At 39.4% G+C, this 24,911-nt stretch overlaps 1 protein-coding gene across 1 annotated transcript in view; it reads right to left on the bottom strand.

Annotated features, from left to right (window-relative positions):
• Positions 1-24,911, bottom strand: part of ST8SIA1 (ST8 alpha-N-acetyl-neuraminide alpha-2,8-sialyltransferase 1) — a 193,255-nt gene that overhangs the window by 57,842 nt on the left and 110,502 nt on the right. The window contains exons 3-4 of the mRNA XM_066264684.1: positions 24,287-24,396; positions 6,250-6,342 (exon numbers count right to left, since the gene is read on the bottom strand). Of these exons, the coding sequence (XP_066120781.1) occupies positions 6,250-6,342; positions 24,287-24,396 (203 nt within the window). The remainder of the gene's footprint in view (positions 1-6,249; positions 6,343-24,286; positions 24,397-24,911) is intronic.

The raw sequence follows: 24,911 nt of genomic DNA on the forward strand, positions 1-24,911 counted from the left end.
AGCGAAATAAGTAAATCAGAAAAAACTAAGAACTGTATGATTCCATACAGAGGTGAGACATAAAAATGAGACTCAGAGATATGGACAGAGTGTGGGGGTTATGGGGTGGGGGAGAGGAGATTGAGAGGGTTGGGAGAGGGGAGAGGCACAAAGAAAACCAGTTAGAAGATGACAGAAAACAATTGGACTTTGGATGATGGGAATGCAGCATAATCAAATGTCAAAATAAGATAGAACTATTTTCTCTGAACATATGTACCCCATTAAAATAAAAAAAAAATAACAGTAAAAAAAAAAAAAGCAAGCTTTGGTACATATATACTATGGAATACTACTCAGCCATAAGAAATGATGACATCGGATCCTTTACAACAACATGGATGGACCTTGATAACATTATACTGAGTAAAATAAGTAAATCAGAAAAAACTAAGAACTGTATGATTCCATACATAGGTGGGACATCAAAATGAGACTCAGAGACATGGACAACATTTTGCGGTTACAGGGTGGGGGGGAGGAGAGGGAGGGTTTGGGGGAGGGGAGAGGCACAAAGAAAACCAGTTAGAAGGTGACGGAAGACAATTGGACTTTGGGTGATGGGAATGCAGCATAATCAAATGTCAAAATAACCTAGAGATGTTTTCTCTGAACATATGTACCCTGATTTATCAATGTCACCCTATTAAAATTAATTTTAAAAAATAAATGATGTTAGAAAAATTGGACAAGTACACACAAAAAAATGAAACTAGACCACTAACTTTCACCATTCATAAAATTAAACTCAAAATTAGACTTAAATGTCAGTCATGAAACCATAAACAGCTTGGAAGAAAACATAGGCAATATATTCTCCAATGTCTCCCGTAGCAATATTTTTGCTGATTTATCTCCACAGGTAAGTGAAATAAAGAACAGGATAAACGAATGAGAGTATATTGAACTAAAAGCTTTTGCATGCAAAAGACAGCACGAATAAAATAAAAAGAGAACCCACACAATGGAAGAACATATTCGCCAATATGTCTGATAAGGGGTTAATAACCAAAATTTATTAAGAACTTCTAAAACTCAACACCAGAAAGATAAGCAATTTAATTAAAAAATAGGCAAAAGATCTGAATAGATACATCTCTAAAGAGGACATATAGATGGACAATAGGCATATGAAAAAATGTTCAATGTCACTAAGCATTAGAGAAATGCAAATTAAAACCACAATGAGATACCACCTCACACTTGTCAGAATGGTGCTCATTAACAAATCAACACACAAAATGTGCAGGCAAGGGTGTGGAAAAAAGGAAACCCTTCTACACTGCTGGTGGGAATGTAGACTTGTGCAGTCACTGTGGAGAACAGCATGGCATTTCCTCAAAGAATTAGAAATAGAACTGTCTTTTTCTATCCTACTTTAGGAATGCTATATATCCTAAGAATACCAAGTCACTGATTCAAAAGAAGATATGCATCCCCATGTTTAGTGCAGCATTGTTTACAATAGCCAAGATCTGGAAACAGCCCAAGTGTCCATCATTAGATGAGTGGATTAAAAAGCACTGGTACATATAATACATAATGGAATACTACACAGCCATAAAAGTAACAGAAATCTCACCTTTTGCAACAGCATGGATTGGCCTAGAGATTATTAGGCTAAGTGAAATAAGCCAAGCAGAGAAAGACAAATATCATATAACCTCACTTATATGTGGAATCTAATGAACAATGTGAACTGAGGAACAGAATAGAGGCAGAGGCAAGGTCACAGGGAGCAGAGGGACAGCTGTGGGAGGGAAGGGAATGAGGGGATGGGATGCGAAAAGGTGAAGGAATTAGTGAAACTACTGTATGTATAGTACATAACACATGGATACAGATAACCAGAAAGGAAATCCCAAAGGGAAGGCAGGGAGGTAGTTAGGGGGAGAGGGGTAATGAGGATTAATGGGGAATACAAAGGTGGGTGTGAGGGTGTTATATTGAGTGGGACACTTGAATCCATGTTAACACAATAAATTAAAATTAATAAAAATTTTTAAAAATGAAATAATTAGATTCACAGAAAATGAAAACACGATTTTTAAAAAATGAAATGGTATTCTATATAGCAGAATTGACACAGTAAAATATGACTTAGGAGCTGAAGGGGTTATTCTTGGAACACAACACATACACACACGATGATGATGATGTGGTATAGGAAAAGAGAAGTCTTAGATAATAGATCTAAAAGTTCTAATATCCACATCATAGGAGGACCGGAAAGAGAGAGCAAATACAATGGGTAAGAAGAAATAATCAGACACATAGGGGAGAGACTGTCTTATTACCCTACTTTGGCACACCATGAAGAAGCAGGTTTTTTTGAAAAAGACAATTATGTTGGGAAAAATAGAAGGCAGCAGGAAAAGAAGAAAACCAAATGCAAGTCTACGGGAGCTGAGCTGGGCTGCTGAGGACAACGCATTGAGGACATCACTCATTCATAAGGTTACCAGGAGCCGAAACTGACTCAACAGCATGGAGCACACATAAGAAAGAGAAAGTTCAGAGACAAAAATAATACTAATAGTAGCTAACACATATATTATTTACAGTATACCAAGCACTGTTCTAAGCTTTATATATCATAAGAATATATAGAGCTCTATACATACATACACATATATGCACATAGATACATATACATACATTTGTAATGCAATTCACTAAAAGCATTATTACTCCTGCTCTACAAATGAGGAAACTGAAGGAGACAGTGTAAGTAATTTAACCAAGATCACATAGTCCATTAATGGGCAAACAGGGAGAAAATCCAAGGCATTTTGCTTTAGAGTTCATACAGAATCTTCACCACTAAACCCTCAAGTCTTCTAACAAAAAGAATCTCTCATTAATGTGCTCAGCAATATTAATAAAAAAAAAAACACCCATTCCAAGATATATGTTTATAAACTATCTGAATTTAAATAATAGAAAGAAATTTTTAGAAGGTATCAGTGGAGAGAGAAAAGGCTTTGCTAAAATAAAAAATAAATTAATTCCTATTAGACCTCTGACAACAATGGAATCTAAGAAGATAATGAAACAATAGCTTCAAAGTTCTCAAAACATATGAAGTACAGTTATCTGAGAAAAAAGTTTACCTAATATTAATTACTGTTAATTTCAAATGATATGGTTGTTTACCTTCTTCTTTGTGCTTTTTTTAAATTTTAAATTCTTATCACGAACATGTTTTTGTTGAAAACAATAAATGTGTTATAAAAATAAATACATTCACATAGACTAAATTTCTTATTTATAAAAAATGAAACTATAAGTGTACTAAATAAAGCAGTATAATATTTTCTTATTGGAGAAAATGTGGATAAGAAAGATCATCCAAAGATTTTTTATGAAGAAAAGCCATAAAGAAAAAGATTAACAAATGTCAGTGCGTAAATAAAGTTAAATTCTTATAGGACATAAGTTAAAAGATATGTGACAGACTAGAAGAAAATGTTTGTTACATATATAGCAAACAAAGACTTAATATCACTATTATAAACAGTTCTTATGAATCAACAAGAAAATATTTTTTAAAAGCACAAAATTAACAAGAAATACAAATAGGTAATTAGGAGAAGCACTAGTAGCCAATACTCACACAACTCTTCTTTTATCCAGAAAGAATGTATAATAAGTAAGCAAATAATACACCATTTTTTCACTCAACACACTGCCAAAAATTTAAAAGATTAATAGTACATAATGTTTCTTTCAGGATTAGGAAAAAGGCCATCTTTATCCATTACTGAAGAGATGTATTTTGGAAGGGTAATTTCACAATATCTATCAAAATTAAAAATTGTTTGCTGTTATACGGAGTAAATCAGAAAAAGCTAAAAGCTATGATTCCACACATAGGTGGAATACAAAATTGAGACTCATGGACATAGATAAAAGTGCAGAGGTTAGCCCTGGCCGGTGGGCTCAGCAGTAGAGCGTTGGCCCAGAGTGTGGAAGTCTGGGTTTGATTCCCGGTCAGGGCACATAGGAGAAGTGCCTATCTCAGGCCAGCCCGCGTAATGAGTTTATGCAGCCCATAATTAAATTTTTAATATTCTCTGCTACTTTAAAAGCTCAGCTATTCCGAAACACAAGCATCTTTGATTATTGGAAATCGAGATATTTAATAAGAGTGATACACGGAAAAGAATTCGCATGTGACTAATCTAGGGTTAACTTCCAATAATTGGTCAAATGGATTTGCGATACTTTATTATTTAAAAAAAAAATTCCATTGCAAAGATTTACAACTTTTGTATTCGTCTGTACTCAATATGAACTGTTTGATGTTTAGCAGCGATGTGAAACCCACATTCTTCTAGGCAGAGTTTGCCAGTGCTCACCCAAGGTCAAACAATTTGTTATTTTTGTGGTCATGTGTGCTGAATCAAGTGGCACGGTAGCATAGACAATAGCTGTAGTTGATAACTGAAAACATGTCCAAGCTGTTTGTAAAATGAAATAATTGTTTTATTTGCGATACAACCTCTTCAAGCTCATTCTATTAATTAAATATTGTTTCGATTGATTTCAATACAGTTTGGATATTTATATGGTATGTAATTATATTTTTATTAAAATATATTTTTATTAAAATAATATTGTATATTAAAATTTTTTTCACTCACATTTATTTATAAACAAATTACATAATAAAATTTTATTCACTTAAACAAATCATTTTTTGTTTACTTAAACAAATCAATTAAAAGTGTATTTAACACTTTTTAATTTTAATATTTTGTCTGGCCTGTGAAAAAAGTTTTCTTTCTAATCTGGCCTGGGGGCAAAAACTGTTGCCCAGCCCTGGCCTATCTACTTCTCAACCCTTCCCCCTCTCCTTTCTCTTTGTCTTATTCTTCCCCTTCAGCAGCCAAGGCTCCATTGGAGCAAAGTTGGTCAGGTTGCTGAGGATGGCTCCATGGCTTCCGCCTCAGGTGCTGAGGATGGCTCCAGTCATAGTGGAGCAACACCACAGATTGGCAGAGCATCACCCCCTGGGGGGCATGCTGGGTGGATCCTGGTCAGGTACATGTGGGAGTCTGTCTGTCTGCCTCCCTGCTTCTCACTTCAGAAAAATACAAAAAAAAAAAAAAAAAAAAAGAGTGCAGAGGTTACCAGAAAGGGTGGGGAGGGAATTGGGGGGAATGTATAAAGAGGGACAAATATAAGGTGACGGAGGATGATTTGACTTTGGGTAATGGACATACAACATAACTGACTATCCAAATGATGTGGAGATGTTTACGCAAAACCTACATACTTTTGCTGATCAATGTTACCCTGTTATATTTAATTTTCTAAATAAAAAATAAATTTGTTATATATCTAAATATCTATATATTTAATTGGAATACTTACTTAGGAACGAAAACAAGTAGTTCAACATTGTTGATAAAGTGATATACAAGTGCTGTTCATTTGGATGGGACTTCTTTGGTGACAAGCACCGGGAGCCTGGATGTATATTTCACTCTTAATTGCTAGCTACACAAATGCATCTAAAGTCAATGTCTGACTCCTCTTTTCACAGAGACTGAGTCATATCCCACAGTCAACAATCCTTGGAGAAATAGCTTACTCATGGGCTTGATCAACTAGAGACTGACCCACACAAGCTCTCACAGTAGCTGCCAAGGTGTCTGGAATCAATACTAGAGCAAGAATTTTCCATCTGCCTTCCCAAGTCTGATAGAATATAATGCAATATAATATCATATCATCATACATTCATATACATACTGAGAATATTGCTATTTTCATGCATGAATATGCAGGACATCAGTCATGTCTTTGTTCTTATTCTTAATAAAATTGATAATAATAAAATTGATATTAATTTAGTTCAATAATCAATGCCAATCAATGAGTTGGGACTGAAGTCAACAAATTGGAAAGTAGTATTAATGCGTAAGTAGGATGTGTGTTGCTTCTTTGAGCAAAACAGTGTATGTATGCTCAGGTTATTTCTACCATCTTTGAAGGCAAGAAACAGAATCCCAGCAGAATGAAATAGTGTTTAGATTCTCATAATCCTGCTTAGTTTATTTACAAGTCCTTTCTTTATCCTTCCTGCTTATCCAGATGGTTTTCTTCCTTGTTTCCCAAACTGAATTATACTCACTGCCTTTGATGCTAAATGCTTCAAAATTCTTCTTTAGTTCCTCACCAACAGAAGTCATAAATGCTTACCTTTGCCGAATTATGCTGGGGTTAGCTGTCACTAGATGACTTTTGGACCCAACATCTTTAGTGTATTCAATTGACAAAGGAGGGAGATTGCATCTAGAAAAAACAAGAATAGGCATTTTAGAATGACTTACCTACATAAAAATTGTCATGACAAATAATTTTACTAAGTCTAGTTCAATTCCCAGATAACTTTTATGCTTCTCCCTTTTAATGGACATCAAACAACTTATCAGCATTTTCAAAACACTATCATACAAACTAGTCCTTTTTTAAAAGAAAGAAAATATCAACTAGAGAACTAAATGATCTATGAAAGGGAAGAGACATAACTAGAATGCATTTATTCCATTCAAAATACATTTGAAGGATTCTGAGATGGCAACAGAGTAGGCATACGATCTAACTGCCACCTCCCAGGACCAAATTGGATTACAGCTTAATTTAAGAACAATCATCTTGAAAAACCAACTTTGGACTAAACGAAGAGGAGTCTATAACCAAGGATCACAGAAGAAGCCACACCGAGACTGGTAGGAAGGGTGGAGATGTGGAAAGGGTTGCCCTGCTCCCAGGAGTAAGGGGCAGCTGAGGGTCCAGAGGGACTCTCACTGTGGGGAGGGTCACTCTGAGAGGTGTGGGTGCTCAGCCTAGGCCCGGAGCCCCCAGTAGAGCCCCAGAGCCTAGAGTAGGGCCCATACAGCATTTGGAGGTGAAAAGAGCGGGTTTCTGTCTGCTAGAAGGAGACGGAGCTCTCAGAGACACAGGCTCCATAGTAAAGGGCCCGCACAGAAAATCTTACTCACGGACACTTACTCAGGACTCCGATAGAGGGAGAGATGAGAGGACTGGAATTGCATTACAGTGTAAAGTTGGAGGCCCAGGGAGAGACACTGTGGGGGACGGCCACCAGAACCATTGTGCTGAGTCATTCTTCAATACAGTACCACAGTCCCCATCTTTCCTAGGTGGAGCAGTCCCCTCTGAGTGAAATCAGCCTGAGGAGAAGCAACTGCTCCACCCTCAGGAATTTCTCCTGCCCCAGTCATGGAGATGGGGTCATTCTGAGAAGTCAGAAAGGGGTACATCAGTGATTCAACAGTTTTCTGATGCTGAGCCCAGAGCTTTCCTCAACATGTTCCCGAGTCTAAGACTGGTAATTCCCCCACGTAGAAGACAAAGTAGAAACTGTCTGGAGGACAGGAAGACCACACGACAGCATCTCAGAGGCCACACCCACTGGACACCTGAGGCCACACTCTACTGAGGTCTGTGAAAAAGTCTGGACAGACTGACACCTGGGTCTGAGGAGCGGAGCCACAACCATCACCTTTCCTAATCCCTGAATTGCTGCAGGTTCTAGACTCTAGCAGAGGTTTTTTCAGATGCTAGCCCAACAAGCAGCCAACAGACAGAGGCTGCAGGATGCAGGACTCAGGAAACCATAGCCTTTTATGTGGACCTTCTTCCAAGCCCACTGTGGGTAAGAAAGCCAGCCTAGGTATGCAGCTTGGTATTTCCATGTGCACCTGGGATCAGCAGAGGCAGTCACAAACTCTTCATTGCTTGTAGTACCAAGAAAGTTGCTAAAGGTTAGTCATGGGCAGTGTCTCCCAGTGGTCTGTGCCGGTTCCTGCCAGGGAGGCCCAGGGCTGGCACACCCAGTGGCCAGCTGCAGAAAGCATCAGTTCAGGACCTAACAACTTTTGTAGTGGGATGTTCTTAGGAAGGGATTCTCACACCTGGCCCAGCTGAGGCGAGTTCTACTCCCTGTGATCAGCACTGTCACAGCAGCTTATGTGCATTGGATAGGGTGGAGCTTCACAGTCAGCTGACCTGGGTGCTATATATCCTGTCCTGCTGGGCTAAATTCCATAGGAGGAAGGGAGAGAGATTTGGAGCATGGACATTTAAAATGTGGATCCCTGTGAATCTATTGTTGTATCTGGTAAAGGGGCTTAGCCACTTTTTTGGGGGGAGGCACAGTCAGCCTCAGGAGAGGATTCTCTCAGTCTTTCTCCCTGAAACCGGGGTCGCACCAGCTGTAAGAACTTCTGTAGAAGGCACTGTCGGCAATACTCGATCTGAACCTGTTGCTAACATTGCTGGGGAGAAATAAAATCTGAATATTCAGCAGTGGCTATGGGATTAGGATCTGAAATAGGGGCCACATTCCCCATACTGAGCTACTGACCAAGACATCCTTGAAGTAGGGGATCCCACTAACGTTGAATTCCCAACCTCAGCTTCTCTAAATCAACAAGCTTGAAACCTGTAGAGGGGTTGGTTGGGTGAGGCCACTGTGGACCCACACTATAGTCTTTCTACAGAAGACTCTGTAAAAAGATCAGGCAGCTACAAGAGGAGGTGGAGTAGCTGAAAAGTGGAGACAAATCTTACAGAGCTTGGGGCTGCTTTCATCTCTTAGCAGGAGAAAGCTGATCCTTATACACAGGTTGGTCCCTTGCATACTACCCAAGCACAGGAAACACAGTCATAAACAGCAAACACAGCAGTAGTTGCAGAGAGGTAGTCCACATCAGGTTACAAACAACAGCTGACACCAGCCCAAGAAGATCTAGAACCAACACAACTGGCAGTAGGTGGCAGACAGCACCAAACCTACACTCAGATAGCTACACAAAAAGCATGCCCAAAGGAATCTAGCAGGTACCAGACACAGTGGAGAAGAAATACCCCCAACAGGACAGACATTGCACAGTGTGTAGTACATATAATGAAGATGGACTCTTAAGAGTCAGCCAGCCTAAAGGAATAACCATTCCCATGAAAGGTCCAACTGCATTCAATACTCACATACAACAAGAGGGAAAATAGTACCCTAAATAAGCATTCCTAGAACAAGGAAAACAGGTGGCCTGGAAGGCAGTACCACTGACTCCATCTTCCTCATAAAGACACCACAAAAAGTTCAAAGTAGACAGCACTACCTAATACACAGACAAAATGGGCAGACGAAGAAATATGACCCAAATAAGTCAACAGGAGAAATCCCCAGAAGAAGAACTAAATTAAAGGAAGCAACCAAACTACCAGATTCATAGTTTAAAATAATGATTCAAGGAACTTAGAACAACAATGGATGGTCATAATGAGTACCTAAATAGATAGCAAGCATCAAAAAGGATGCTGAAATCATAAGAAAGAACCAGTCAGAAATGACAAATACAATATCAGAAATGAAGACTGCACTAGAAGGAATCAACAACAGGCTGGACAAAGCAGAGGATCAAATCAGCGATTTAGAAGACAAGATAAACAGAAGCACAGAAGCAGAAGCAGAGAAGCAAAACAAAAAGAGGCATAAAAAGACTGAGGAAACTCTAAGACAGGGGTAGTCAACCTTTTTATAACTACCGCCCACTTTTGTATCTCTGTTAGTAGTAAAATTTTCTAATCGCCCACTGGTTCTACAGTAATGGTGATTTATAAAGTAGGGAAGTAACTTTACTTTATAAAATTTATAAAGCAGAGTTACAGCAAGTTAAAGCATATAATAAAAATTACTTACCAAGTACGTTATGTCAGATTTTCACTGTTTGGCAGAATTAATCTTTATAAAACAACATACTATAGTTAAATCTATCTTTTTATCTATACTTTGGTTGCTCCACTACTGCCCACCATGAAAGCTGGAATGCCCACTAATGGGCAGTAGGGACCAGGTTGACTACCACTGCTCTAGGAGACTTTTGTGGCAACATGAAGAGAAACAACATCCGCATAATAGAAATTCCTTCCCAGAGGTGGATTAAGGTCAGTTGAGACCCTGGGTGCACAAAAAATATTGAGCCTCTTAAAAAAAACAGACAGAAAAAATAAAAATATGTGTTAAACATATTTTTAAATAAATAAAAAATATTATGTATTAATGTTAAAATTGCACATATGAAACCAAACTTGGTACCATTAGAAAAAAGTGTAAAGGTGGGGTTTTGTAGGGTCCTTTAGAAATCAGGGCCCAGGGCATGTGCCCAGTATGCCTGCCTTTAAATCACCTCTGCCTGAATGAGAAGAGTATGAAGGAGAGATAGAAAACCTGTTTGAAGAAATTATAGCTGAAAATTTCCTTAAAATAATGAAGGAAAAAGATGCACAAGTTCAAGAAGCACAGAATCTCGTTAAAGAGGAACCCAAGAAGGCCTACACCAAAACACATCATAATAAAAATGTCAAAGTTAAGAGACAAGAAAAGAATACTGAAAACTGCAAGAGAAAAGCAGTTAAGTAACTAGAGAGGAGCCGCTATAAGGATAACATCAGACTTCTCAACAGAAACAACTGAGGCCAGAAGAGATTGGCAAGAAATATTCAAAGTGATGCAAAACTAGAACCTACAACCAAGACTACTCTATCCAGCAAGGCTATCGTTTAAAATTGAAGGAGAAATAAAAGGCGTTTGGACAAAAAAAAAAACCTCAAGAAATTTATTGCAACCAAACCAGTACTGCAAAAAATGTTAAGAGGCCTGCTATGAAAACACAAAGAATAATAAAAAAATAAAAAAGAAGATTATAGATTTAAAGCATAAAACGGCAATAATAATAACATTAAATGTAAATGGATTAAATGCTCCAATCAAAAGACATAGAGTAGCTGCATGGATAAGAAAACAGGATCTGTACATATGCTGTCTACAAGAAACCCACCTAAGAATAAAATATACACAAAGATTGAAATGGAAGGAATGGAAATAAGCATTTCATGCAAATGAAAATGAATAAAAAGCTGGGGTAGCAATACTTATATCGAACAAGATAGACTTTAAAAGAAAGACTATGGTAAGGGATAAAGAAGGTCACTACATAGTGATAAGGGGGCAATCTAACAGGAGGATATAACCATTGTAAATATTTATGGTATGTGCCTAATACAGGAGCATCTAAATATATAAAGCAGATTTTGATGGACATAAAGGGCAAGATCAACAGCAATACTATAACAGTAGGGTATTTTAATACCCTACTAACATCAGTAGATAGATCCTCCAGACAGAAAATTAACAAAGAAACAGTGGCCTTAAATGACACACTAAATCAACTGGGTTTAATTGATATCTTCAGAACTTTCACCCCAAAGTAGCAGAATATACATTATTTTTCAAATGTTCATGGTACATTCTTTAGAATAGACTACATGTTAGGACACAAAACAAGTCTCAGTAAATTTAAGATTGAAATCATATCACGTATCTTCTCTGATCATAATAGATTGAAACTAGAAATCAGCTACAGTAGAAAAGCTGAAAAACATTCAAACACTTGGAGGCTAACTAGCATGTTATTAAATAATGAATGGGTTAACAAGATCAAGTAAGAAATAAGAAATTTCCCTGAAACAAATAAAAATGAACATACAACAAATCAAAATTTATGGAACACAGCAAAAGCAATCCTGAGAGGGACTTAAATAATCAACTTAACCCTGCATCTAAAAGAACTAGAAAAAGAACAACAAATAAAGCCCAGAGGAAGTAGGAGGTAGGAAATAAGAAAGATCAGAGAGGCAATAAATGACATAGAGGTTAAAAAAAAATACAAAAGATAAATGAAACCAATAGCTGGTTCTTTGAAAAAGCAAACAAGACTGACAAACCTTTAACCAGACTCACCAAGAAAAAGAGAGAGGACTCAAAATTAGAAATGAGGCCCTGGCTGGTTGGCTCAGTGGTAGAGCATCGGCCTGGCGTGCAGGAGTCCCAGGTTTGATTCCCAGCCAGGGCACATAGGAGAAGCACCCATCTGCTTCTCCACCCCTCCCCCTCTCCTTGCTCTCTGTCTCTCTCTTTCCCTCCTGCAGCCAAGGCTCCATTGCAGCAAAGTTGGCCTGGGCGCTGAGGATGGCTCTGTGGCCTCTGCCTCAGATGCTAGAATGGCTCTGGTTGCAACAGAGCGACGACCCAGATGGGCAGAGCATCGTCCCCTGGTGGGCATGCTGGATGGATCCCAGTCAGGCGCATGCGGGAGTCTGTCTGACTGCCTCCCCATTTCTAACTTCAGAAAAAATACAAAAAAAATGAAAGTGAAGAAATAACAACTGATACCACAGAAATGCAAAGGATTATAAGAAAATACTATGAAGATCTATATGCCAAAAAATTGTACAACCTAGGCAAAATGGATCAATTCCTAGAAACATAAAATCTTACAAAACTCAATCTGGAAGAATCAGAAAACCTAAACAGACTGATTACAACAAATAAAATTGAAACAGTTATCAAAAAACTCCCAGCAGCCTGACCAAGTGGTGGCGCAGTGGATAGAGCGTCGGACTGGGATGCGGACGACCCAGGTTTGAGACCCTGAGGTTGCCAGTTTGAGCGCAGGCTCATCTGGCTTGAGTAAAAAGCTCATCACCTTGGACCCAAGGTCGCTGGCTCGAGCAAGGGGTTACTCGGTCTGCTGAAGGCCCATGGTCAAGACACATATGAGAAAGCAATCAATGAACAACTAAGGTGTCGCAGTGAAAAACTGATGATTGACGCTTCTCATCTCTCTCTGTTCCTGTCTGTCTGTCCCTGTCTATCCCTCTCTCTGACTCTCTCTCTGTCCCTGAGAAAAAAAAAGAAAAAAAAAAAAAACTCCCAGCAAACAAAAATCCTGAACTGGATGGCTTCACAGATAAATTTTACCAAACATTCAAAGAAGAACTAACACCTATCCTTCTCGAGCTTTTTCAAAAAATTCAAGAGGAGGAAAGACTTCTAAGCTCCTTCTATGAGGCAAGCATAATCCTCATTCCAAACCAGGCAAAAACACTACAAGGAAAGGAAACTATAGGCCAATAACCCTGCTGAACTTAGATGCTAAGATTCTTTATTTTTTTATTTATTTTTTATTTTTATTAAATTTAATGCAGTGACATTGATAAATCAGGGTACATATGTTGAGAGAAAATATCTCTAGATTATTTTGACATTTGATTGTGCTGTATACCCCTCCCGCAAAGTTAAATTGTCTTCTGTCACCTTCTATCTGGTTTTCTTTGTGCCCCTCCGCTCCCCTAACCCCTCTCTCCTTCTTCACCCCCTCCCCCCTCCCCCAACCCCCCGCCCCTGTTGCCATCACATTCTTGTTCATGTCTCTGAGTCTCATTTTTATGTCCCTTCTATGTATGGATTCATCTCAGTTTTTTTTCTGATTTACTTATTTCACTCTGTATAATGTTATCAAGGTCTATCCATGTTATTGTAAATGATCCGATGTCATCATTTCTTATGGCTGAGTAGTATTCCATAGTATATATGTACCAAAGTTTTTTAATCCACTCGTCCTCTGACGGACACTTGGGCTGTTTCCAGATCTTCGCTATTGTGAACAATGCTGCCACAAACATGCGGGTGCATTTCTCCTTTTTGAGCCGTTCTATGGTGTCCTTGGGGTATATTCCTAAAAGTGGGATAGCTGGGTCAAAAGGCAGTTCGATTTTCAGATTTTTGAGAAATCTCCATACTGTTTTCCACAGTGGCTGCACCAGTCTGCATTCCCACCAGCAGTGCAGGAGGATTCCCTTTTCTCCACATCCTCGCCAGCACTTATTCTGTGTTGTTTTGTTGATAAGCGCCATTCTGACTGGTGTAAGGTGATATCTCATTGTGGTTTTAATTTGCATTTCTCTAATGATTAGTGATGTTGAGCATTTTTTCATATGCCTATTGGCCATCTGTATGTCCTCTTTGGAGAAGTGTTTATTCATCTCTTTTGCCCATTTTTGGATTGGGTTGTTTGTCTTCCTGGTGTTGAGTTTTACAAGTTCTTTATAAATTTTGGTTATTAACCCCTTATCAGACGTATTGTCAAATATGTTCTCCCATTGTGTAGTTTGTCTTTTTATTCTGTTCTTGTTGTCTTTAGCTGTGCAAAAGCTTTTTAGTTTGATATAGTCCCATTTGTTTATCCTGTCTTTTATTTCACTTCCCCGTGGAGATAAATCAGCAAATATATTGCTGCGAGAGATGTCAGAGAGCTTACTGCCTATGTTTTCTTCTAAGATGCTTATGGTTTCACGGCCTACATTCAAGTCTTTTATCCATTTTGAGTTTATTTTTGTGAGTGGTGTAAGCTGGTGATCTAGTTTCATTTTTTTGCAGGTAGCTGTCCAATTTTCCCAACACCATTTGTTAAAGAGGCTGTCTTTACTCCATTGTATTTCCTTACCTCCTTTGTCAAATATCAGTTGTCCATAGAACTGTGGGTTTATTTCTGGGTTCTCTGTTCTGTTCCATTGATCTATATGCCTGTTCTTATGCCAGTACCAGGCTTTTTTGAGTACAATGGCCTTGTAGTATAACTTGATATCAGGAAGTGTGATACCTCCCACTTTATTCTTCTTTTTTAAGATTAGATGCTAAGATTCTTAACAAAAATTAGCAAAATGGATCCAGCAACACATTAAAAAGATCATACATCATGATCAAGTGGGATTCATTCCAGAGAGGCAAGGTTGGTACAATATTCTCAAATCAATAAATATGATCCATCACATAAACAAAAGAAAGGATAAAAATCACATGATAATATCAATAGATGCAGAAAAAGCATTTGATAAAATCCAGCACCCATTCATGACCAAAACTCTCAGCAAAGTGGGAATACAGGGAACATACCTCAACATGATAAAGGCCATCTATGACAGACCCACAGCCAACATCATACTCAGTGGACAAAGATTAAAAGCAATCCCCTTAATATCAGGAACAAGGCAGGGGTGCCCCCTTTCACCACTTTTTTCAACATAGTTTTGAAATTCCTAGCCACAACCATCAGACAAGAAGAAATAAAAGGTATCCAAAATGGAAGAGAAGAGGTAAAACTATAATTATTTTCTAATGACATGATACTGTACATCAAAAACCCTAAAGTCTCAGTCAAAAATTACTGGACCTGATAACTGAATTCACCAAGGTGGCAGGATATAAAATTAATATTCAGAAGTCAGTGGCATTTTATACACCAACAATAAATAGTCTAAAAGAGAAATTAAGGAAATAATCCTCCTCACTACTGCAACAATATAATAAAGTACCTAGGAGTAAATTTAGCAAAGGTGGTAAAAGACTTGTACTTGAAAAATTATAAGACATTGAAAAAAGAAATCAAGGAAGATACAAACAGGTGGAAGCATATACCATGCTCATGGTTAGGAAGAATAAACATCATTAAAATGTCTATATTACCCAAAGTAATGTATAAATTCAATGTAATTCCTATTAAAATACCAATGGCATCTTTCAAACATATTGAACAAATATTTCATGAATTTATATGGAACCAAAAAAGAACACAAATAGCCTCAGGATTCTGGAAAATAAATAATAAAGTGGGAGGTATCACACTTCCTGATATTAAGTTATACTACAAGGCCATTGTACTCAAAACAGCTTGGTACTGGCATAAGAACAGGCATACAGATCAATGGAACAAAACAGAGAACCAAGAAATAAACCCACATCTTTATGGTCAATTGATATTTGACAAGGAGGTAAGAGCATACAGTGGAATAAAGACAGTCTCTTTAATAAATGGTGTTGGGAAAACTGGACAGGTATATGCAAAAAAATCAAATTAGACCACCAACTTACACCCTTCTCAAAATTAACCCAGTGAGTAGTGAGTTTTTTTCATGCTCGCTGACTCCCAGGAGTGAGTTTTTTTAAAAAAATAAAATTAGTTCCAGCTACAGTTTTATTAACTTAAAGTCATTTTTGTTTGATAACCAATTTATGGAGACAAGAAGAACATACATTTGCCTATTTTTAATGTTGCCTTACACATTTTTAAAATAAAAAATTTTGATATCTTGTATTCTGGATGGTCAGGAGGCACGAGGATGTACATGAACATTCATACTACTCAAAATGGATAAAAAAAATTAAATGTTAGTAGCAAAACCATAACATTTTGAAAGAAAAAATTATTGACTAATAAATCCTTTGATATCTCTCATAGCAATATTTTTGCCGATTTATCTCCACAGGCAAGTGAAATAAAGTGCAGAATGAACAAATGGGACTATATCAAACTAAAAAGTTGCTGCACAGAAAAGGATACCATGAACAAAATAAAAAGACAACCCACACAATGGGAGAACATATTCGACAATACATCTGATAAGGGGTTAATAACCAAAATTCATGAAGAACTTCTGAAACTCAACACCAGGAAGGTAAACAATTCAATTAAGAAATGGGCAAAAGAACTGAATAGACACTTCTCCAAAGAGGACATACAGATGGCCAATAGGCATATGAAAAAATGTTCAACATCACTAATCATCAGAGAAATGCAAATTAAAACCACAATGAGATACCACCTCACACCTGTCAGAATGGCACTCATTAACAAAACAACACAGAATAAGTGCTGGCCAGGATGTGGAGTAAAGGGAATCCTCCTGCACTGCTGGTGGGAATGCAGACTGGTACAGTCACTGTGGAGAACAGTATGGAGATTCCTCAAAAAATTAAAAATGGAACTTTTTTTTTTTTTTGTATTTTCTGAAGTTGGAAACGGGGAGGCAGTCAGATAGACTCCTGCATGCGCCTGACCAGGATCCACCCAGCATGCCCACCAGGGGCCGATGCTCTGTCCATCTGGAGTGTTGCTCTGTTGCAACCAGAGCCATTCTAGCGCCTGAGGCAGAGGCCATGGAGCCACCCTCAGGGCCCAGGCCAATTTTGCTCCAATGGAACCTTGGCTGTGGGAAGGGAAGAGAGAGACAGAGAGCAAGGAGAGGGGGAGGGGTGGAGAAGCAGATGGGCGCCTCTCCTGTGTGCCCTGGTCGGGAATCAAACCCGGGACTCCTGCATGCCAGGCCGATGCTCTACCACTGAGCCAACCGGCCAGGGCCTTGGAACTACCTTTTGACGTACCTATCCCACTTTTAGGAATATATCTTAAGAATACCAGATCACTGATTCAAAAGAAGATATGCATCCCCATGTTTATTGCAGCATTGTTTACAATAGCCAAGATCTAGAAACAGCCCAAGTGTCTGTCAGTGGACGAATGGATTAAAAAGCAGTGGTACATATATATAATGGAATACTATGCAGCTGTGAAAAAGAAGGAAATCTTACCTTTTGCAATGGCATGGATGGACCTGGAAATTATTATGCTAAGTGATATAAGCCAGGCAGAGAAAGATAAATATCATATGATCTCACTTATATGTGGAATCTAATGAACAAACTGAACTGAGGAATAGAATGGAGGTAGAGGCAGGGTCACACGGAGCAGAGAGACAGCTCTCAGAAGGAAGGGGGATGAGGGATGAGATCTGAAAAGGTGAAGGGATTAGTGAAACTACTGTATGTATAGTACATAACACATGGATACAGATAACTGGAAAGAAAATCCCAAAGGGAAGGCAGGGAGGGAGTTAGGGGGAAGGGGGTAATGGGGATTAATGGAGGACACAGGGGTGGGGGTGAGGGTGTTTTATTGAGTGGGACACTTGAATTCATATTAACATAATAAATTAAAATTCATAAAAATTTAAGAAAATACTTAAAAATAACATATATATATTTTTTTTTTTTGAGGTGGAATACAGGGAGTATTAAACTTGACATTACAGCTCAGGAAGGTGTGGTACACTAGAGGACACAGGGCCTACACTGTTCTGTGAATACCAATAAACCTCTAGAGACAGGTAGAAATTATGTTTGTTTTTCTTTCTTTTCCCAAATTCTAAATTATAATAGTACAGTCAGGGCAAACTCTGTCTTACACTAAATCAATGCATGCTCTACTTTTGTGTCCATGACCGAGGTATGAGGTGACTACTGATGAAGTCATAATGATACGTTGTCTAGAGAAATGCAATGACTCTCCATCATTTCAGTTCTGCCAAGGGAAAGAGAATAGGTGATGTTTTCCGGGTGACGAAAATAGCTCCCTCTCCTTTACACACACATACCACTGCCTCCCTGGTCTGCTTTCCTTGGCCACAATGTTTTACAAATGTTTACAAGGAAAATATAGCAACTGCAAATCCAAATCCCATGGCTTTCTGCCAGTGGGACATTAGACAAGTTAACTTATCTGCCTGGCCTCAGGTTCCCCATTACAAAAAATGAGAATAGTGTCTTTTCCTTTCTAATCAGGTCATTGTAAAGAAGAAATTCATAAACAGTCCCTATCTTGATGTCTCGTGCATAGTAAAAACTCAAAAACAGCACATGTCAGAAATAGCATATAAATATAATTAAATAGACATCTATTATTTATGACAATGCCAAATGAATCTACATTTTCCAGTAGGTTTTATTTTATTACTGTCTCCTAATTTCTTCTCTCTACCTATATCTCTAATCTGACTTCTATCACCCATCAGGGCAGCACTAATTTTTCATTACTTCAACCAACTAAAACATCCTTTATTTGTAGGTAAAGAAATATAATAAATATTAATGTCTCTGCAATTCCCCCAATTAATAAATTTTTCGTATAAAGTTCCCCCAGGACAGGGAATTGTCTGGGCACCCACTCAGCCGATCAGCTCAAGTCCCTGATATTGTCTTCTACTCACCCTGTGACTCCTACCACATCAGGACATCCTCAGCAGAAACCTGTCTCAGTTGATTTGGAATCTTCCTTTCATCTGTTCTTTGATAATGAGGCACTTGCTCTCCTAGCAGCTGTCCACAGATTACCCCACTAGTCAGTGACTTCTGCTGAATGTCCACTAAGAACAAACACAGTGGGCATTGTGGGGCACTTCCCCTGTGGGGCAGGGGAAGCCAAGTCACAGAGCCTACTCTTAAGAAGTGGTCATACAACATCTCATGTGGTTTCTGAGGACCATTATGAGGGAGTGAGCTTATGCATTAACAACCAGGCTCATCCAGCAGTGGGGTGGACTAGGGTCTTGTAATTTAATTGATCTTTGCAAACAAATAGATGGCTTCCAGGATAAAACACAGGCGAGGCCCTGGCCGGTTGGCTCAGTGGTAGAGTGTCAACCTGGCGTGCAGGAGTCCCGGGTTCGATTCCCAGCCAGGGCACACAGGAGAAGCGCCCATCTACTTCTCCACCCCTCCCCCTCTCCTTCCTCTCTGTCTCTCTCTTCTCCTCCCGCAGCCAAAGCTCCATTGGAGCAAAGTTGGCCCGGGTGCTGAGGATGGCTCCATGGCCTCTGCCTCAGGAGCTAGAATGGCTCTGGTTGCAACAGAGCAACGCTCAATATGGGCAGAGCATCGCCCCCTGGTGGGCATGCCGGTGGATCCCGGTCGGGCGCATGCCAGAGTCTGTCTGACTGCCTCCCTGTTTCCAACTTCAGAAAAATAAAAATAAAAAAAAAAAAAAAACACAGGTGAAAATATGGACACTTGTCTTTTGAAGAAGCTTTGATCTCGATGGTTTTTCATAATACTTAAGAACTAGTTTATTGTAAAACTATAAACTCTGAATATTGCAGAAGTGCTGTCAACCTGTTTTGTCATTATTAAATGAAGAAAATACTTTGTTTTTCTGTGTGTTCCTGGTAGTTAGACCCATGGCTCATATGTCTAGGTTCCCTCTTATCTCCCACCACAGAATAAAAGCTCAAGAAACACTTGCAGATATTGACTGCCAAATTGTACAGTAGAGGAACATACTTAACACAATAAAGATGACAGCTTATAAGTGCTTTTCTGTGAAATAATGAAATTACATTTTTGTTTGAATGTCTGCTTTAAATTCTCTGGGTAAACTTTCTATTCAGGTGCAAGTGTCTGTGGACACTTCCTGTAGCTCCTTTCTTAGAAAAAACACACTATAACTTTAGCTTCTCAGCTCCTAAATTGATTATTACACAGATTTACATAAAAGGCACATGTAATACACTCAAGTTGTTTCTAATAAGTCATAATTGTGTGAAAGTGTTTTAAACTTTGCATTATTGCTTGTTGGCACAATTAACATATTAATGGCTAAAGTGTCTTAGCAACTGTGCTCATAATCCTAAAAAATGTGATCACAGAACTGGTAAAAAATGAAATATTCTTTGAAATAGGCAATGGAGGTGGGTGGGGAATAGGCTTGGTGGAGAGGAGTCTTTAAATAGAAAAGAACCATAAAATTACTTTTTAAATTTTATGTATACTTAGGCATGCAAAACATGCACTTGAGCACAATTCAAATGCTCCAAAACTGTTGCCCTATTTTGTGTCCCAGAGGCACCAGATTGCTCTGTAAGATGCAATCACTCTTATCTCTGTCTAACAGACATTCCAGATAAATTTTATTTTACAATATCATTTTTTAAGGTTTTGGTTTTGGTTATAGAGCAAATATTTACTTTGATAAATGGAAAATTTATTTTTAGCATTAGAAGATATATTTCAAAATGTCTAAACAAAGAAAATTATGGTATTCTTATACTCTAGTCTAGAAAGACATTTTAAACTGTACTCTGATATATCACTGTGTACAGGTAAGGCTATAACTGTCTGTACATCCTATAGCCTAGAATCAGACATACTATGTCATTTCTAATCATATTTACTCATTAACTGTTTAACCTTGAATATATGCTAGTACCTCTATTTTCTAAAGGTACACAAAATATGTCATTAAACAGCCATTTATAAATAGATCTATAAATGGTCAGATAAAAATAATTTTAAAAGAACTTATCGACATTTAATTACTTACATATTATAAACCATAAATAAGATTTTATAAAAATTCAAACGTTTTATGAAAACAGCATTATTTTTTAAATTAAATCAAAGGTACATGCATACATAGCTCTAGCTATGGTGCTATCTTCTTTGAGTTCTTGTCAATCTTGCTTTACTCATTCTTCTATGAACGTCATGCTTAATACTGTGCTCAGCACTCTAATCATAGGAATTCATAAATTCTGAACTTAAATATATCAACAACATTTTGTACACAATGCAAACTTAGTCAGCTTTGTTTGTTGTAATTATGGTCCCACTAGATAACTCCCTAAGATGCTTAGGCCTAGTATTCCACATGTTACCTTTAAAATATCCACTTTCTTAAATATTGTGACACAAAAATACAGACTCAGGAATAATTTAAAAATAAATTTATTGTACTGTCCCCTTATCCGTTGCATTAAGACCTCTTGAAGTTACTTAACTTCCCTGAATCTGAATCTTCCTTACATAGTTTTTGGAAAGGGCAAATAAATTTATAATTGAGAGCAATTTGAAAGTTTAAACTAGACTACATGCACTGTTCTACAATTATATAGTGTTCATACAATTGCAGGTAGCACTGGAATTTCTACAGTGGAAAGGCCTGTGGAAGTGTCTGCTCCCACCTCCTAAGACACATCAGAAAGCTGAATCCCAGCCCTGGCCAGTGGCTTAGTAGATAGAAGGTCAGCCCAGCATATGGATGTCCCCAGTTCAATCCCTGCTCAGGGCAGAGAGGAGAAGCAACCATCTGCTTCCCTTCCCCTCACTCTCCCCCTTCTCTCCCTTTTCCCCTTTTGCAGCCAGTGGCTCAATTGGTTTGCACATGGCCCCAGGTGCTGAAGATAGCTATGCTGGAGTGCATCAGCCTCAGGTGCTGAAGATAGCTCGGTACTCGTGCATCGGCCCCAGACAGAGTTGCCGGGTGGATCCTAGTTGGGGCACTTGCAGGAGTCTGCCTCACTATCTCCCCTCTTCTCACCTAAAAAAACAAAAAACAACAACAACAAAAAGCTAACCTCAGCAGAGGTAAAATGGCTTGCTTTAGATTACAGAGCTAGTTTGTGGCAAGGGCCTATCTTCCTACTTCTTCAATGGCTTCTTGGCTCTACTTAATGCCAACATGTTGATTGAAGTCAGTACCTGAACTTGACCCAAGGTCTCTGTTCTTCTCTCTATGCTCTCCATGTGATTGTGTCTACTCCTATAGCTTAAATCCGTCTCCCGCCCTACCTCACACCACTCTCATGACTGACAACACTGCGATGGCCCTTGTTGTCTCTCCCATATAAAAGCCTTGCAAAAGGCCATTCTCGTGTCCAGGGGAAATGGCTTATGCCAGACACAACTTTTCCACAGAAAGTCCCAGCTATGCCTCAGCCCCCTCCACTTTCTGTCTATGAATTACCCCTGTCAGAGCACTAGCTCGCCTCCAGGTTTTAAGCCCATGACAGAATTGTTCAACATGCCATTTTAAGACCCAGCTAAGGCCTAATACAGTGTAGGTTCCCAAGTAGGTACTCAATAAGCAGAAGTTATACTGACTAGAAGAGAACTATATTTTTATCTTCTCCATATTCCTATTGTTTGTACATATTGCTGAAAAATAATAACTGCAATGGAGAGGAAAATACCATTCTATATCTCCCTGAAGGAAAGATGGCTATAGCAGGATCTCCCCACTCTGCTGCAGGTATCACCATTGAGATAAAAAGTTTCTTGGAAAGCTCAAGTCTTGTTCTGTGAGAGAAAACCTGTCCCTTCCTCGGGTACATGGCTGTCCCTGAAACACTCTCAAATAAAGGCTTGACTATCTCCTACTCCACTTAGCTCAGAGGTGGTTTAGTGCTCTCTTAGCTATCTTTGTCTTTAGATCATTACCTCTTACCTTTATATATTTTTTTTTCTTTTTTTTTTCTTTTTTGTATTTTTCTGAAGCTGGGGAGAGACAGTCAGACAGACTCCCGCATGCGCCCGACCGGGATCCACCCGGCACGCCCACAAGGGGCGATGCTCTGCCCCTCGGAGCATCACTCTGCCGCGACCAGAGCCACTCCAGCGCCTGGGGCAGAGGCCAAGGAGCCATCTCCAGCACCCGGGCCATCTTTGCTCCAATGGAGCCTTGGCTGCGGGAGGGGAAGAGAGAGACAGAGAGGAAAGAGGGGGGCGGGGTGGAAAAGCAAATGGGCGCTTCTCCTATGTGCCCTGGCCGGGAATCGAACCCCGGTCCCCCGCACGCCAGGCCGAAACTCTACCGCTGAGCCAACCGGCCAGGGCCACCTCTTACCTTTAAAAATGAACACAAAACCAAATCCCCTCCTTTGCTCAGCTTTCTGTCCTTCATTTTTTTCAGTAATGGACGTCTTCTTTTCCTACAACACATCAGAGCACTCCCAGGGAAGGAAAGCTCTGAAACGATACTCTCCAGTAGGCCATTCACTGACTCAACTCTTACTGGCACCTCCCCCGCATCGCATCGCCACCACACACGGCCTCCAGCCTCAGAAGGCCCCTACGATTTGGCCCCATTTGGCTCCGCCCCTCCTTGCTCCTTCATGCCTTTCCAGGCCCACTTCCTATCCAGCCCAGACTGCAAGGTGTGTCACTTCCCACACTCTCCAGCCAAGACCCTCTATGCAGTCACTCCTGTCCTTTCCTTTTACTCAGGTAATCCCCAACTTGTGTCAATACGATCACTTGCTGTCCTCACTTATGGTCAGACTGACTCGACAGTAGGGTTGGGTGTCACTACAGTCCGGTGGTCTCTACCCGGGGTTGGACGTGTCTCGGCGGTTCCTTTCCCCACCGCTGCAGGAGCCTCCTTTTGTCCACTAGGAGTGAGGCACAGGTCAGCACTCTGCTCAGCCCTCTATCCCAAGCTTCCTCCTGGCACGAAATGTATTTCCTCTCCTTCCTTCCGTTTTCCTCGTGGGGCACAGATCAAACCTCTTTTCAAATGCCATCTGCTACTTACAAAGGCTTTTGTGAAAACCGAAGAAAACGATGTGGATTTAAAGAAATAAATTTAACCATTGATTCGTAGAGAGTCTTCTGAATAATCTTTCAAGTTTTAATCATCCGACTGCGTAATCTAAAATAAAATCTACACGTTTCCACTGGGGGGGGGGGGGTGATTCTGCTCAGACTGCTAAGCCTGTTTCAGCTCTGCACTTTCTCGGGCGCAATCCCTTGCTCTCCCGGCCTTTTTCTGAACTCACTTGTATGTGAACTTGATGGGAAGCTCAAGAGCAGCTAGCAGCTACAACTGATTAATCACAGCTGACTCGTTCGGCAAGGCCCCAGGGCTTGTGGGAAGGGTTGGGAAAGGAGAAAAGGCGGGGCCACGCTGTGGGTGCTCTCTCTTACCGCATGACAAAATTCGCTTCATCTATTTGACGGCCACAGCCACTCTTCTTCAGAATCCCACCATTTCCCACCACCGCACACTTCTTCAAGGGCAGCTGGAATGGGGTTGCCTAGCAACAGAAAACAAGGTGGGTTTTCACTGCAAAGAACACACAACTGCTCACAAAATCATTGTTTACAGCAGACCCTTCGGAGGAATTTGACAGAAGACTGGGCAGAATGAAGGGAACATGGAGAATGATGCAAGAAGTTTGTGAGGTACAAACTAACCTGTTCCTTTGAAATAAAAATAAATACATTTTAACTCTCTAAAGTATATTTAAATAAACATTTTTTTTTCTTGTATCAAATTAGCAATGTGCATGGTAGTGTCTGCTAGAAAAAGAAAAGAAAAATCCAAGCTACACAGAGAACTCTTTTTAAATTCAAATGAATTCTATTCCCCAATCTGAATGTAATTTCATTCATTCATATAATTGGTCATAGTCATTCAATAAACGTTGCTGAGCATTTCCCATGCTCTTGCAAGGATACAGAAGTCACAGGCCTCAGGATTCACAATTTGGGACGTGAGCAGAGTGACACATATACTTACGTAACAGACTGTAATGTAATGCTGAAACTG

Source organism: Saccopteryx bilineata, chromosome 1 (genome assembly GCF_036850765.1).
Source record: "Saccopteryx bilineata isolate mSacBil1 chromosome 1, mSacBil1_pri_phased_curated, whole genome shotgun sequence".
In the NCBI taxonomy this organism is placed as follows: Eukaryota; Metazoa; Chordata; class Mammalia; order Chiroptera; family Emballonuridae; genus Saccopteryx; species Saccopteryx bilineata.